At 25.4% G+C, this 16,361-nt stretch overlaps 2 protein-coding genes across 2 annotated transcripts; one reads left to right on the top strand and one right to left on the bottom strand.

The window, feature by feature from the left end:
- Nucleotides 1–2,298: 2,298 nt before the first annotated feature.
- Nucleotides 2,299–5,951, bottom strand: OCT59_024607 (uncharacterized protein; the record flags this gene model as incomplete). Its single annotated transcript, XM_025321853.2, has 9 exons — nucleotides 2,299–2,445; nucleotides 2,523–3,009; nucleotides 3,096–3,205; nucleotides 3,283–3,500; nucleotides 3,596–4,003; nucleotides 4,071–4,433; nucleotides 4,516–5,180; nucleotides 5,272–5,421; nucleotides 5,485–5,951. The coding sequence occupies 9 exons, from the start codon at nucleotides 5,949–5,951 to the stop codon at nucleotides 2,299–2,301; spliced, it is 3,015 nt and encodes a 1,004-aa protein (XP_025167765.2).
- Nucleotides 5,952–8,752: 2,801 nt separating this feature from the next.
- On the top strand, nucleotides 8,753–9,600 carry OCT59_024606 (uncharacterized protein). Its single transcript, XM_025321854.2, has one exon. The coding sequence runs from the start codon at nucleotides 8,824–8,826 to the stop codon at nucleotides 9,364–9,366; it is 543 nt and encodes a 180-aa protein (XP_025167766.1). The 5' UTR covers nucleotides 8,753–8,823; the 3' UTR covers nucleotides 9,367–9,600.
- Nucleotides 9,601–16,361: the final 6,761 nt, after the last annotated feature.

Raw genomic sequence — 16,361 nt, 5'->3', positions numbered from 1 at the left:
AACTTTACTATTCACAAAATAGTAGACTTAGTATTTTGCATAAATTAAATTTTTTCTCTGAAATTTAATTCAATTCAAATTTGATTCAAACTTAATTTAGACTTGATTTGACCTACAAAAATAATTATCTCAGGATCTAGTAATCCAATTTCAATGATCTTTTTTTTAAACAATAGCTTTCATTATCCTAATTAACATAAAAAAAGATCATTAAAATTGGACTGTTAGATTAAAAGTTATTCACAAAATAATTTTTTACTCTCCAGAAGCAATTAGGATCATATTGTATCATAAATCGATTCATGCAAAACACTAAATAGTAGTCAATAATTCTTTGATATAATGTATATTTTAATTTCTTAGTTTTTATTTAATATTACCAATAGATAATTGATCAATAATCAATATCTTTAATAAGTATATTTAATGAATTGATGTTTAGTTTATTTGATATAATATGAATTATAAAAGTCATTTTTTAATATTTTTAATAAAAGATCAGGATTTTTTGCATAAAATTTATAAATATTTTTTTTGCAAATTATATTTAATACTTTTGTAACTTTTTTAAATACTGTATATATAATTTCTAATATATTATTGTAAATTATTATTAATGTATTATAAAGCTATGTTAGTATAAGATAAATTATTGATAAGATTCAATTAAACATTTTTTTATTTATACAAATTAATGTATTTAATTATGCATTTTTATTATTATTCTAATATTAATTAATTTCATTTAATCTGATCTGAATTGAATCTGAAAAATATTATTTCATAATTTAGTGATTAGATTTTAATAAATTTTTGTTTTATAAATTATACAATTTACTCTTCCTATAGCAAATTTTAATATAATGAATTACGTGATGCTTAGCTAATAAAATATGTTAATTTTCTCTCGCTATAATAAAATAACCAATCAAATTCTTCAAATTCTTCATTAACTTGCTATAACGAATTTGAGGTGCAAGAGTAGACTGTATTAAGTTAATTAAAATAAAAAAAAGTTTATTAAAATTGAACTGCTAAATCATGGGATATTTATAAAAAATGTTTTTTTTAAGAATTTAATATCCAACTTGGAGCTAAGGTTGCCTGCTTAAACCTCTCCAAAATTCTATGATTAGTTTTTCCAAAATTTTACTATAGTTTTATTATAGTTTCAGCAGTTTTGGCATTTATAATAAGTTTCGTCAGGTTTCACTTTTTTCCAGAATTTCGCCAACTTTTTAATAAGATCTTCATATAGTTTCAGCAAAGTTTTGCTATTTTGGCATTTCGCTAACTTGCCAAAACCCCCTAGTTTCTCCAGCAACTTTACTTGGAGCTGATTCTTATAATAAAATAATAAAAAAATGTTTATTAACATTTTTTAATAGTTTTAAAAAAAAATTTTTGAAACTGATCTATGGAATTTGATATTTAATTTGAAGCTGATTCCATATAATAAAATAATAATAAAAAATATTAAAAAACATTTTTTTAATAGTTTCAAAAAAAAATTTCCAAAATTTATCTATGAAATTCAGTATTCAATTTGGAGCTAATTCCTTATAATAAAATAATAAAAAAAAAACATTTTTTATTAATGTTTTTTTATAAGTTTTAGAAAAAATTTCTGAAACTTATCTATTGGATTCAATATCTAACTTTAGAACTGATTCCTTATAATAGAATATTAGAATCCTGAACATTACTAAAAAACTCAGATTTGAATTTATATAAACCCTATAATTAATTTCTATTCCAAATGCATAAAATTATATGTAAATTTTAGCCTTAAATTTTGCTATCTTGAGATCTAGTAATTGGATTTTAATGATCTTTGGCTTGTTAGATTTGTTTATTAGATTAAAATTATTATATTGTGAAAATAATTATAATATAAGATTAATTAATGTAAAATTACTTTTTCAAGAACCATTCTTCTCTAACTTCTTCCTCCTTATATAACTAATTTAATTTTAGGATTATTAATTTAAAATATTTCACTATCCTTTAATATTACATTATTTATTATTAGACTTTCATATTTATTTCATAATAAAATAATTTACATCACATGATTATTAATTATTCCAATATTGTATCACATTAACAAGGTTAGTTAATATTGTTGTTATCTAAATTATTGACCTATTTACTACTTTTAATTTTGGTAAAATTATGATACTACAATGTAAATTGATAGGTTGATGACTTAAATAATAAAAAACAACTTTTATTAAGTATTTACATAAATTAATAAAAATTATAAAATAAGAAAATAAAAAAAACATCAAATTATCTTTAATAATTTATTTTTTTTTCATTTTTTTTCTTAATTTCTTTTAATTCCATAGATTTTGTAAAAAAACTTAGGATTTTTATAATAGTTGTTAAAAGAGTAAGAGTAGATAAATAGGTAAAATTAATCGCTTGACTCAAAAAGTAACTCTGTTAATTTTTTTTTAAAAAAAAAATTATTTAATATTTGATTTAAGAAAAAGTAAAGCAAAAAAAAAACTACATACCCTAATAGCTAGTTCAGGAATACTTTTAATAATAACACTAATAATTTCTCCAATAATAATTCTTTCTTCAAATTCTTTAGACAATTTAATGCCAAATTCATGTCCATAGAAATTGAAATCAAGTATATGTAAAGCTTTAACCTCAGCTCCTGCTATTGATATCAATATTACAAGAATTATTTTATGATTTTTTGAAATCTCTAGCCATTCCATAATCATAACTTTTTTTGATACTTTTTTCTTATCTCTTTGACTTTTTGAATCTTCTCTTTGGCCTTCTGAATCTTCTCTTTGGTCTTCTCTTTGGTTTTCTGAATCTTCTCTTTGACCTTCTAAATCTTCTCTTTGATCTTCTAAATCTTCTGTTAGAATTAAACTTGATTTTTCTGAATCTCCTTCACTTTTTTTTGATCTTGCAAGTTCACCAAGTATAATGAATACCACATATGCTGACTTTATTGCATATGGAACTGTCACAAAAAACACACTTGAAAAAAAAATTTATTATTTTAAATATTCTAGAGTCTTTTTTTTTTAAAAAAAAAATTTAATTTAATTTAGAGATTGATTTACCTTGCAAAAAAAATATTTTCAACACTAGCTGCCTCCATTTTAGCAAAAAGAATGTCCAACACAAATGTCAAAATACTAAATCCATATGAATAAATTTGAAAGTGGTTTCTCTAAATTAATATATGTGTATATACGGTATATTATATTAGTATTTGATTTTCAATTAAATATAGTAATGTTATTTTACCTTAATCTCATCATCTCCCTTTTTAGGTAGTAAAATTTGGATTAAATTACGTATATCACGTATAATTATAGAAAAAAAAGTTTTTATAACACTTTTGCTTTCTACTTCATTTTTTGCATCGTGATATATAGAAATGAAGCAAAGTATGGTCAATACCAAAATGAATATACCAGTTAAAATTAATTGGAACATAAGGCCAATATCTTTATACCACTTTGCTATTTACAGGTTCAAAACATTAAATAAAGAAAGAAAAACATTATTAATTTGGTTAAATTTTCATCTGAAAATTTTTAAGAAATTGAATACTTACGAATAATTACATATCCATAAGTTTGATCTAAATATTGTGAAATATAATCAGATGCAAGAGCAGTGATAGGTTTATTCCTAATCATAATATCTAAATAATCCGCGATTAAATCAGCTCTTCCACTTGCATTATTAATATTGATAGATAAAATGTATTGTTTTGGAGATTTGTCAGGAACTTTAGTGTCAATTTGATATCTTTTCGTGGTGGTTATTTGAACTGATGCAATAGAAAGTGCATCAGCCAACTCTTTTGTTAATCTATTAAAAAATCCTTCCTGTTTATTAGTCCTAGTAAGATTGTCAAAATATTCTGTTCCATCTAAGGTCAATTTAACTTTTCCATCAATACTATTCAAAAGCCATTCTTGAATTTTACTTGGTTCACTTACATTTCCTTCTTCCGCGGCTAATTGAAAAATAATTTATTATGTACAATGTAATTCTATTTTGAGAAAAATTTCTAAAGCGCTTACTTTTAAAATTCCAAACATAATTATTTAAGCCATAGAGAGGTTCCTTGTATAATCGACTCACTACAAAATTGTTTGCAATCATGATATGGTATGTTTTACCTGGATTATTAAATGTACTATTAATAACCTCAACCCTAACAGTATTGTTATCAGATAGTTTTACATAATTTTCATCTGAGCCACTGACGTTTTGACGTACAATTCCAAAACCATCATTACTTTGAAAAATGGTAATTGTACCATCTGATAATGCAACTGGAATTGCATATGTAATTGTGATAAAATTAATTTTGTTTGCAGCGATATTATTTTGACCAATGGTTGGAGTTGTATTTGTGATAAGTATATTATCATATGGATTATCTAAAGTGTTTGTAAAGTTTCTAAAACTTTAAAAAAAAAAATATTTTTGTTTTTTTTCGAAAATTTTTCACTATTATCTTACCTCTATTATAAACTTTATACAAATCGGTGGTGATTAAACCCCAAGTTTGATTTACTGTTGGTTGAACCATTACAACAGTGTTATTTGTTAAAACTTGTCTTAGACCATAATAATTTATCTCAGTAGGATAATTAAGAGTCCAATTATGCAAAATGCCATTGTCATCCAGAACATAACCCCAAATACTTGTGGTACTAGGTTGATCAACAGTATTATGGTAGAAATAACCTCCAAATCTTAATGACATAATGCCATTTGCTGAATTCATAATAGTAGGAGTGACATTAAATAAAGATCCTTGCGAAAGAAAATTAATTTTGATAAAACGAGATGTTGAACTTGTAGTGGAATTAGGTTGTAAGGATATTAAACAAACATTTCCAACTCCTGAGTAATTAATTCTGCATTCCATAGAAGATATATTTAATGGATTTGTAGATTGATAAAGAATAACTGGTTCTCGCACGATATTGCTTTTATATTCACAGTAAATGCCATAAATCCCTCCCTGTGGAGAATAAGGATCCCTGGAGGAGTTTATTGAATTTGTACTATTAGTAAAAATAATCATATAATCTCCATCCACAGTTGCAATCGGAAGAAATTGCGCGTAATTAGGTAAAATCATTTCTGCCGTAATATTACTAAGAGACAAATCATCATTTCTTCATAAAAAAAAGGAAAAGAATGTAAATTAAACCATACATTAAATAAAATTAAAATTTTGATTAAAATTTTATCAATATGATAAATTACATTATCCATTGTGTTAAGTTAAATACATTATTGTATGTGAGGCTCCGATATAGGAATCCTCGGTTGTTATTAACATTTGGTAAAATAAAATTTTGTCCAGGTATCCAATTATTATTATTATCAACATAAGATGGCCCCAGTAAAGTAATACTAAAAAAGAAAGTACGTATATTATTTATTTTTTTAAAAAAAAAAGTTTCAAAAATTTCCAACCTGTGAATATTTCCATATAAATCAATAAGCATCGTATAATCATTATAAGTAGAACTATTCTTAATATCCCCAGCTACGGTATAAGTTACTAATATAAATTTGCCTTTTGTAGTTTCTATGGCAAAAGAAGTAATGGGGTCAAGGTAACCTACAGGTGAATTAACGGGACAAAAATTTAAAGGTTGTATCCCCGATTTATCCCTTGAAATGTTAATTGGTTCAATAGTTCCATTGGGATAAATGACTCGAAATGATAAGTTTGTTTCTTTACAATCATTATATGATAGTAGCATATAAATTAATCGCAGGACTATCGTATTATCTTCATAAGTTAGAATATCATTTACTTCAAGTGTATCCGATCCTGTAATTACTTCTTCTGTATATGTTATTACAGAATTTGATGTTACTAGTAATGTTGTAAATAAAATTATTGATAAAAAAATTGATAGATGTTTTAACTTCATTTTGCAGAAATTGGAATGAAATCTTATTATAGCGGTGGAGTTATAACTCTAAATGAATGAATTAGGGGTATATATGTACTGTACATGTAGATTTATTTATTAAATTACTTGATTCAACTTCGTACAATTAAAAAGACTATCCAACTCAACATTTATTAGAATTTGTAGTTTCGCCATCCGGATATCCGAAAAAAGGGTTGAGTTTCACAGCTTTAATTTATGAACATTTACCGTATAGCACAGTTGATATGCCGAGACAGGTATATAACATTGGGGGGCATGCCGAAAGGGGTCTTTGGCAGTGCTATACGCACGGTATAAGTATGTCTGGAATGTGTAACAATAACTTTCACAGAAATATATAGTCCGGCTATAATGTTTGTATCCGGATAGTATCGGATAAAAAAATCCGTATCCGTTAAGAATTTTCAAATCTGGTTATATCTATCCGGATTAATCCATAATCTTCGCGGATGACTAACAGATCATTAACGAGTTTGTGCCCGGATAAAATTCGTGAACCTAATATCCAAAACTGACAGTAGAATTAATTCATTTTTATAGTGTTATCATTGTATCATAATTTGCAAATGTATTTAAAAAATAAAGAACATTAATTATATTGAATTTTATTGTGTGTAACTTACGTAAAGTACAGCAATAGCATAAATTGCTGTTGAAAACAAATTGATCATTCTTATTTTAACTTTTAAAAACATAATATGGTTAAGTAGCCCAGGTTTCATTCTTTAAAAGATCTGAGAACAGTTGTTTTGAAGGAGTAGATGCCACCCGAATACCTAGTAATGTTACTTGTCATACTATAAAAAATATGGAAATATGGTATTACAAAAACTACGCAATAAAACAAGCATAAATACAGGTTAACCCGGATGATCCCGTTTAAATTATAACGTTAAAAAAATTTTTATATATGTACTGTACATATGATATGCATTAGATTTATTTATTAAATTACTCGGACTATCCAACTCAACATTTATTAGAATTTGTAGTTTCGCAATCCGGATATCCGAAAAAAGGGTTAAGTTTCATAGCTTTAATTTATGAACATTTGCCGTATAGCACAGCCTACTGTATTTGATATATCGAGACAGGTGTTTAACATTGGGGCATGCCGAAAGGGGTCTTTGGCAGTAGTGTTTCGATCCGTATTCGGGTCCAACCGGTTGAACCCGGATAATTTTATTTTTCGGATATCCGGATAATCGCGGTTTTTACCCGGATAAATATCCGGTTAAAAAATATCCGGTTTTGACCCGGAATCCGGATAATGAAAATAAAAAAAAGTTTTTCTTAAATGTTTAAATTAGTTTTCTTTCTAAATTTTTATTCAGTGAAGGATTGAAATCAATTCCCAAAATAAGAATTGATTTTTAGAGTCAATCAATCGTGATTATTATTCATTTCTTAAGTTTCAATTCTAAAATTCGGTTTATTATTTTGACTTATTGATATTAAGCCATTTTGTGCACTAAAAGCATGCAACAATCTTGATGATCACGGACAAAAAAAAAGTTCACATTTTCTAAAAAATTTCGGAAAATCAAACCTACAGCATAATTTGGGCAAAATTCATAGTGCCGGCCGAAATTAGAGTTTCTAACCTTAATTTAAGATCTACGATTTAATTAAATAAACGCCACCAATTTAATCAAATTTGTTACTATGGAACTTAATTAAACTTATACCATGAATTTTATTTAATATATGCCATGAATTTCCCAATCTATAAAAAAAATTAATATTAATTCTATCCGGATTTCGGTTTCTATCCGGATATATCCGGATTTTTATCCGAGGCGGATAATCCGGATAAAAACCGGATAATTTTTTTAATTTATCCGGGTAACGGTTTCTACCCGGATCGAAACACTATTTGGCAGTGCTATACGCACGGTATAAGCATGTCTGGAATACAACAACTTTCACAGAAATATATAGTCCTTCTGCTATAATATTTGTATCCGGATAGTATTGGATAAAAAAATCCGGATCCGTTAAGAATTTTCAAATCTGGTTATATCTATCCATAATCTTCGCGGATGACTACAGATCATTAACGAGTTTTTACCCAAATAAAATTCGTGAACCTAATATCCAAAACTGACAATAGAATTCATTTTTATAGTGTTATCATTGTATCATAATTTGCAAATGTATTTAAAAAAATAAAAATATTTAAGAACATTAATTTTATTGTGTGTGTAACTTACGTAAAGTACATCAATAGCATAAATTGCTGTTGAAAACAAATTGACCATTCTTATTTTAACTTTTAAAAACATAACATGGTTAAGTAGCCCAGGTTTCATTCTTTAAAAGATTTCCTGCATCTGAGAACAATTGATTTGAAGGAGTAGATGCCACCCGAATACCTAGTAATGTTACTTGTCATACTGTAAAAAATATGGAAATATGGTATTACAAAAGTTACGCGATAAAACAAGCATCAATGATTATCCGGATAAATCACGATTTATATCAATTAAATTGTATCCGGATAACGTTAAAAAAATTTTTATCCGGATACTTGCTTCTTACCGGAAAACCGGATACCCGTCAATTACTGATCTAGATACAAACATAATCGAAAGGGGCTTAGACGGTACTATACGGTATAAGCTTAAATGTGGTTTTTCAAAATTCATATTTGGCGATCATTTCCAAACGATTTTGCAATGTGCGCCACAACCTTGACAAAAAAAATCCGGTCATCCGGATACTGATAGACAGGTTCTTATTCTTAAAACATTCAACAAATTCTTCTTTTGAGAATATAAAAAGCAACCTTTTTTCTTTCCTCATATGTACAATAATTAAATCAAATTTTTTTAAAGAAAATCAAAACATGAATAAATTAGCCTCTTTAATTCATATTCTCTTATTCCTAATTACTGTTTCGAGTGCTAATGATGGATTAGATGACTTATTTCGCAAACGAAATCAATGTCCTTGTGCTGATGCCTATGCAAATTTCGCTTCAAGTCACCCTTCTTCTGGTCCATTCAGAGGTTTCGTGGCCTTCTCTCAAGACGAAACTGGTTGCACTACCATCTTTGGCGCTTTCGATAAAGGATTTGATCCAAATTGCAATTACAACTTTTTAATCAAAGATGGATGCAGCGGAACCAAGTATAATATTACAAGTGATTTGAATGTTGAAATAACAAGGGATGGTGGCACAAAGTTTTTCAGCCATAGGTTTGATAATATCAACCTTAACTGCAAAAGTGATGGTCTTATTAGTTGTTATAAGTCACATTATAAACGTCAATTTACCAGAGGCGCCAGTGGTCTTCATGTAAGTAGTAATGGCCAAAGGAATAGAAAAGTTAGATCATTGTGTGACGAATGTTATGGTTATGCTTCAATTAACCCGGTTCCTAAATAATTCTTCAAATAAAAGTAATTATTCTGTAAATTTATTGTGATATGGGTTAGTTAGTGTTAGGTTGGCTCATTTTTTTAAAACAGTAGTGGTGAAAAAAAATGGCAGTAAATAAAAATTCATTTACACGATCAATTTTTATTAAAATTGTTTAAAATTTAAATTATAAGTAAATAAATATTATATTTTTTATAAACAAAATTTCTAGTATTAATAAATATTGACATTTTTTTTTTTAATTATCGATTTTATCCTCTTTTATTTACTATTTACTATATTTAATTTCATTTTTTTCAATCCCTATTCCATACTGATAACAAGAACCTATGTATATTACTTAAAGATTCTGGTTGGCTACTATACTCTATTTGCATATTCATTTCTTCACTATTTTGTAGCTTGAAAAGTGGCTGAAGATGTTGAGATAAATGATATGAAGATAATAATACATTAGCATTCTGATCTTTACTTTCCCGGCACCTTAATTCATTAATTGTTGGTCATTTTGCAGATTGCGATTTTGCATTACTTGGTGCTTTTAAACATTTGTCAAGATGAGCATGCATAGGAATGGCTCGTTGACAATTTTTGGAACAGTATATGCATTGTACAGAAGGATGCGAATTGTTACATTTATTTACAATAATGAAATGCATCTAAACAGGACCTTTCTTTCTCTCTTTTCTTATCATCTGGTATAAGATTTTTTGTTTAGTTGTGTGTAAGAAAATAATTATGCCTAGCGAATTAGTAATGAAGAAAAAAAAATGAGTGATTAAATATAGCATGTCTGAAATGTGTGCCAGGTTGATGGTGCAGTATGGCGCAGCGATTTTCCAAAAAAATTAAACTATAATGTTTTTTATTTAAAATAAAACCTTTAAATTCCTACCTTAGATGTATTTTTGTCCACTCTGCAAATTTACTTAGAGAATATACAAGTGGTTTAGAAGGCCATTTTCAAGTTATTTAACAAAAACTATTTTTTTAACAAATCCAATTTTGAAAATAATTGGCAGACGATAAAATTGGTTGTTATATATTAAAGTCAAAATCTACTTCCAAAACCTCCTTCCATTTATAAGTGAATTTTGTAAAACAGATGAAAATACATCTAATGTATAAATTTGAAAGCTTTACATCAAAAAGAAAATCTTTAACTTCAATTTTTTTGAAATTACTGCACCATATTGTATCATCAACCTGACATACATTCCAGACATGCTTAAATATAAAGAATTGACAATTTTCATTAGCTAAAAAAGGAAAATAGTATAACAAGAAAAGGCTAATTAATGTTAATCACTTATTCAAACCAATTGTTAATATTGTTATACCAATTTTTGAATGCTTATAAAAATAAGCATATATAATAAATAAGATAAATGTTAATAAATGCGTAGTGAAATAAAGTATATTAAAATACTAATAAATGTATTACTGTTAATCAATTTATAATGTAAATTTAATCAAATGTGAATACGGTAATGCATACACTAGCATATACACTCAGATACAAATATTGATTCACAATAGAATAAAACCTTAAACTAAACAATAAGATAACTTTTTTTAATAAATACTTTATTAAATTGTCTATTATTACATTAATTTGGAATGCATGTATTTATAACAATAAAATCTATGCTAATCATATTTAATATGTTGTATAAATGCTACAGTAGCTCACATATATTATGCATTACTTTAAATATTAATTTTAATTATGGGCTGGTGCAAAAAGATTGGTACCTCAAACATTGCATCAATAAAAAAAAATTTTATTATATAAATATTTTTTTTTATTTATTTAATATTATCAGTATGTATTGGAAAAAATACAATATAAATATTATGTCATGTCATGTAATACTCATCAGAACTACTATGAGCGTCAAATTCTTCATCAATTAATTGTATATTTTTATCAGATTCAAAATATTTCTTAACATTTTTAAAAGCTCTTTCCCGAAGTCCTACAATAATCTTTGAAGAAAATTTTTTTTTAAATACATTTAAAAGTGAATTTCTAATAAATAAAAGGTTTGGGTGTGGACTTGAGCATGCAACTTTACCTTTTACAACTGATTAAACACCTTTAATAGGTTGGAGTTCACAATTATGGTATGGAGGGGTAAATTTAACTTTATATTCATATTGTTCTGCAATGTTAACACAAGAAAATGGAACCTTTTCTTTGTTTATTTGAACCAGCTTCAAAAGTTCTGATTTTCTTAATTCATGAGAATTTAACCATTCAATTGTAATTTAGGATATTTAAGCATTTTGTGTAGTGTAAAAGTATTATCTCTATGGCTTTTCCAGTTTGAAACTACCCTCCCAACTGTACTTTCCCCTATGTCCAAACACCTCAGCAATACACTTGCATAATGTGACCTGATGATAATCCTCCTTTTTAAAGTTAGCCTTCAAAAAATAATTGTAAACATTAATTATCATCAACTTTTCGTTATCAGTTAGTGATGCATTGCTTCATTTTGTAGAGAAACTATCCATAGTAGGGTAAAAAAATATAAGTAAAAATGTTTATTCGAAGTCATTGTAATATATATATTTTTTTCAGCCCATTTTGTTTTAGTCATACGGTATTTTTCTTGGTGTAAAATCCTTTCCTTTTCGGGTGAGGTACCAATCTTTTTACACCAGCCCATACATATATTTAAGGTTACTTGTCTAAACCTCTTCAAAATTCTACGATTAGTTTCATCAAAATTTTACTATAGATTTATTATAGTTTTGGCAGAGTTTCAGCAGTTTCGGCATTTATAATAAGTTTTGGCAGTTTCGCCTTTCTCTAAAGTTTCACCAGTTTTTTAATATAACTTTAATATAGTTTCAGCAGAATTTCGCTTTTCGGTAAAATGCCATCTTGCCTAAACCCCTAAGTTTCAGCAAGCAACCTTACATGTATTGACATCAAATTAAAACCAATCAAGATAAAATTTGAAATATAAATTATTTATCACATAAACTACCAAAATGTACTAGATTTAATGTAGATTAATTTGTTAATTTTTCAAGTATAATACAATTTATCAAAAAAATGTGATGCATTACTTTTGTGATTTTTATATTTTTTAATAAATTAAACATTTAATAAAAATTAGTAATATGTTTTATTATAAATTAAGTGATAATAAATATTAAATGGTCTAATTTATTAAAAAAAATCAATTATTTTAATAGTTTATAATTAATTTTATTTAGGTAATATATTTAATAATTACTATATTAATATATATAAAATTATAAGATTAATATATATATAATTAAAAATATTAAAAAAAAAAATATTTTTGTAATAAAATTACTAAATTTTTCATGATGAGAGAAACATTTTTTTAAAAAAAATGAAGTAGTCAAGTTTGTAGATCAAAAATAATTAATTATTAAAGATTAGTAATGATCTTCATTTTATATAGAAAGAGAATATTTCATTTATTGCCGTTTTCAGAAATGTTGACATTAGAATGTCGATCATTTCTATAAATCGAACACACCGAACACACACCGAACACAGCAATTAAAATTAAAAAAAACAAATTTTCCTTTAAAAAAAGCAAAATTAAAACTTTAGTAATATATTTTTAGGTAGTGTGCATAAAAAAATGTATATGTATTCACTTGTATTTGCTTGTATTTGCCAATGTTCGGTGTGTTCGTTTGTGTTCGGTGTGTGTTCGGTACAAATTTTCATATTTTCAATTTTATTTATATCTAAAAAGTGACAAAAATAGTTTTTATATAAAGTTATGCATGAATACTTCAAGTTTGCATAATTTTTTGTATGTGTTCACGGTGTGTTCGGTGTGTTCGGTATAAAATGGTCAAAATTTCAGATTGTCAACATTTCTGAAAATGGCAATAATAACTTTGCATCTAATAATCACAGAAAAATGAAATAGAGTTCATCATAATTGTCTCATCAAGTCGATTCTAATGGTAGTTGTTTTATATTTCTAGATGTGATAGATAAGAAGTAATCCTTAAAAATGTAACAGATCAGTATTTTATTTTTAGTATTTATTATATTACACAGATATTTTGGCATTTAATTTCTCATCTAATAATCAAAAAAAGTTGAAATACAGCTCATTGAAATTGTCTTATTGCTTAAAACGAATCCAATAGTAGTTGTTTCATATCTCTAGACATGATAGATGAGATTTACTAAATATCAAAAGCTTGTCTGTATAATAAGGATACCTGAAAAATGCTTATATATGTAAGGTACAGGTGCTTGAGCCAATAGTAAAGTTTTAGGATGTAAGAATTTTATAATGCTTAATTTTAAGAAAATTTTATCTTATAATAAAATAAGATAATTAAATTGCATATTTTTGGTATTATTTTAAAATACTAAGAGTTTTTAGTTGCTTATTTTCATATTTATATAACTTTTTAAAATATTATATATTGAATTTATAATTTTATTTTCACTAACGGTGAGTGTTAATTTTGTACTACATTTCACAATTTTATATAAATACATAAACAAAAATTTTTTTTGATGAAATTTCATTTTTTTTTTCAATATTTTATTAATTATCTGTTAATAGTATCTTTTTAATTTTTATTAAACTCAAAGTGTTATTTTTAATTTTTAATAAAATAAAATAGTTTCACCGCCGTTTCACGACAACGGTTAATAATGTATTAAAATGGCATAATTCCGGCCAGAATTAAAAGATCTGCAAAGAATTTCCTTTTTGAAAATTTCGAGCAACACAATTTTTTAAATTTCTCTGAAAAGTAACAGAAGATAAAATTTCCTTTTTTGGAAATTAGTGTAACTGTCAATTTCCTTTTATGGAACTCTGCGTAACCCAAATTTCAGTTTTTCGCCAGAAATAAAATTTCCTTTTTTGGTCTTGTGTAACATTGGCGACGAATAGGAGTAGGGTTACACAATTCAAATGACTTATTTATATGGTTAATCTAAACATAACGCCCACGTGATTGCAGTGTTTTTTAATATATAGAAGATAGATTACTATATTATACATGTTTATTTTGTTAAATAAAATTACTATAAATATGTTTTACTTTAAAATATAATTTCACTACTCACCACTTTGGTTATATCGAATTATCTTTTATGCTTATGTAAGTTTGTTTAGCAAGTTAAATCTACTTGTATTTTAATTTTTATAAGGCTAAGTATGATATTTATATAGAAAAGCATATTTTTTTTAACGGTAATAACTTTTAAATTTTTCACTTTTTTGTTTATAACTTCAGAGCATAATTACACCACTTCAGTCAAATGAAATCGACTTTCTAAATTAATTGAAAGTTGTTCAGCATGGTCGAAACTACTTATATATTAATTTTCATGAGTGTGGGTATATTACTTATGAAGAAAAGTGCATTTTTCATAACGGTACTAACTTCTGAATTTTTCATTTCTTCGTTTACAACTTCAGAGCGTAATTACACCTCTTTGGTTAAATGAAATCGACTTTCTAAATTAATTGAAAATTGTTCAGTAAGGTCGAAACTACCTACATATTAATGTTTATAGGTGTAAGTATAATACTTATGGAGAAATTTACATTTTTTGTAATAGTATTAATTTCAAATTTTTCTCTTACTGTTTATTAACTTTATTAATTGAATATTGTTAATCTACTTGTATATTATGTTTAGTTTACCTTCACAACATATTTAAAATTGGATTTAATAAAATATATTAATTAATAAATATATCTTATAAATTATATATATGTGTTATAATAAAAATTTAATTAGGTTAGAAGATTGATTTGCTTATTTTTATATAATTTTTAAGGTTAGATATCAACAATGCTTAGCGATTATAGTAAAAACCTATACTTAGAGCTACTAATAAAAAATAATTTTGGGACCTTACCTATATAAGTATTTTCTGGGGTCCTGTATAATATAATAAATACTAAAAATAGAATACTGATCTGTTACATTTTTGAGAATTACTTCTCATCTATCATACTTAAAGATATGAAACTAAAACAACTACTATTAGAATCGTCTTGATGAGACAATTTTGATGAGCTCTGTTTCATTTTTTTGTGATTATTAGATGCGAAGTTATTAAATGAAATATTCTCTTTATATATAAAATAAAGATTATTACCAATCTTTGACAATTAATTATTTCTGATCTACAAACCTGACCACTTCATTTTTTTTAAAAAAAATGTTTCTCTCATTATGAAAAAATTTAGTAATTTTATTACAAAAATATTTTTTTTTTAATATTTTTAATTATATATATATTAATCTTATAATTATAGTAATTATTAAATATATTACCTAAATAAAATTAATTATAAACTATTAAAATAATTATTTTTTTTAATGAATAAATGTATTTGTAACAACTTATTACATATTTTATTTGTAACATCCTTTTTTTATTTTTTTTAATAATAAATTTAGTAGGGTTTAAAATTTAAACACACCTGCATTTGAACGCACCCCTATGGTATAAGTCAAAAATAAAGTTTTAAGTCATAGTAAGTAAAGTTGTAGAGGAGGCAAAAATATGCATATAATGTGAGTTTATTTATAAGTGTATAAAGTATAAATTGCGTTTATTCAAAAAAATCAGAAATTCGCCGGTATCATGTGATAAATAATCAGCATTTTTATTATATAAAAATTTCCAAAAAAGGGGTGTGTTTAAAATGCAGATGCATTCAAATTTTAATCCCAATTTAGTATGCACTTTACAAAGAAAATTTTTATATACTAAATTTAATTTGAAAAACTTTTACTTAATATATTTAAGACAGTTTCATAGACAAAATTTTAAGTTATAAGTAGTTTCTTGAAATTTTTTTAAAAATTTTTTGTCTTAGTTACACAACTGATCTTTTGTTTTTATTTACATTATGCCTGATCTTAAATTTTAATTGGATAAAATTGGAGTTGTTACAAATAAGATGCATAACAAGTTGTTACAATTAGATTTATCCTTTTTTAATAATTTAAAT

The sequence above is a fragment of the Rhizophagus irregularis genome, chromosome 5, assembly GCF_026210795.1.
Source record: "Rhizophagus irregularis chromosome 5, complete sequence".
Classification (NCBI taxonomy): domain Eukaryota; kingdom Fungi; phylum Glomeromycota; class Glomeromycetes; order Glomerales; family Glomeraceae; genus Rhizophagus; species Rhizophagus irregularis.
The sequence above is the reverse complement of the archived record's forward strand: the minus strand, read 5'-3'. Positions and strand labels throughout refer to the sequence as shown.

Bases quoted from the DNA above. Each gene is read 5' to 3' on its own strand.
- OCT59_024606 (XM_025321854.2), top strand. From the start codon at position 8,824: ATGAATAAATTAGCCTCTTTAATTCATATTCTCTTATTCCTAATTACT.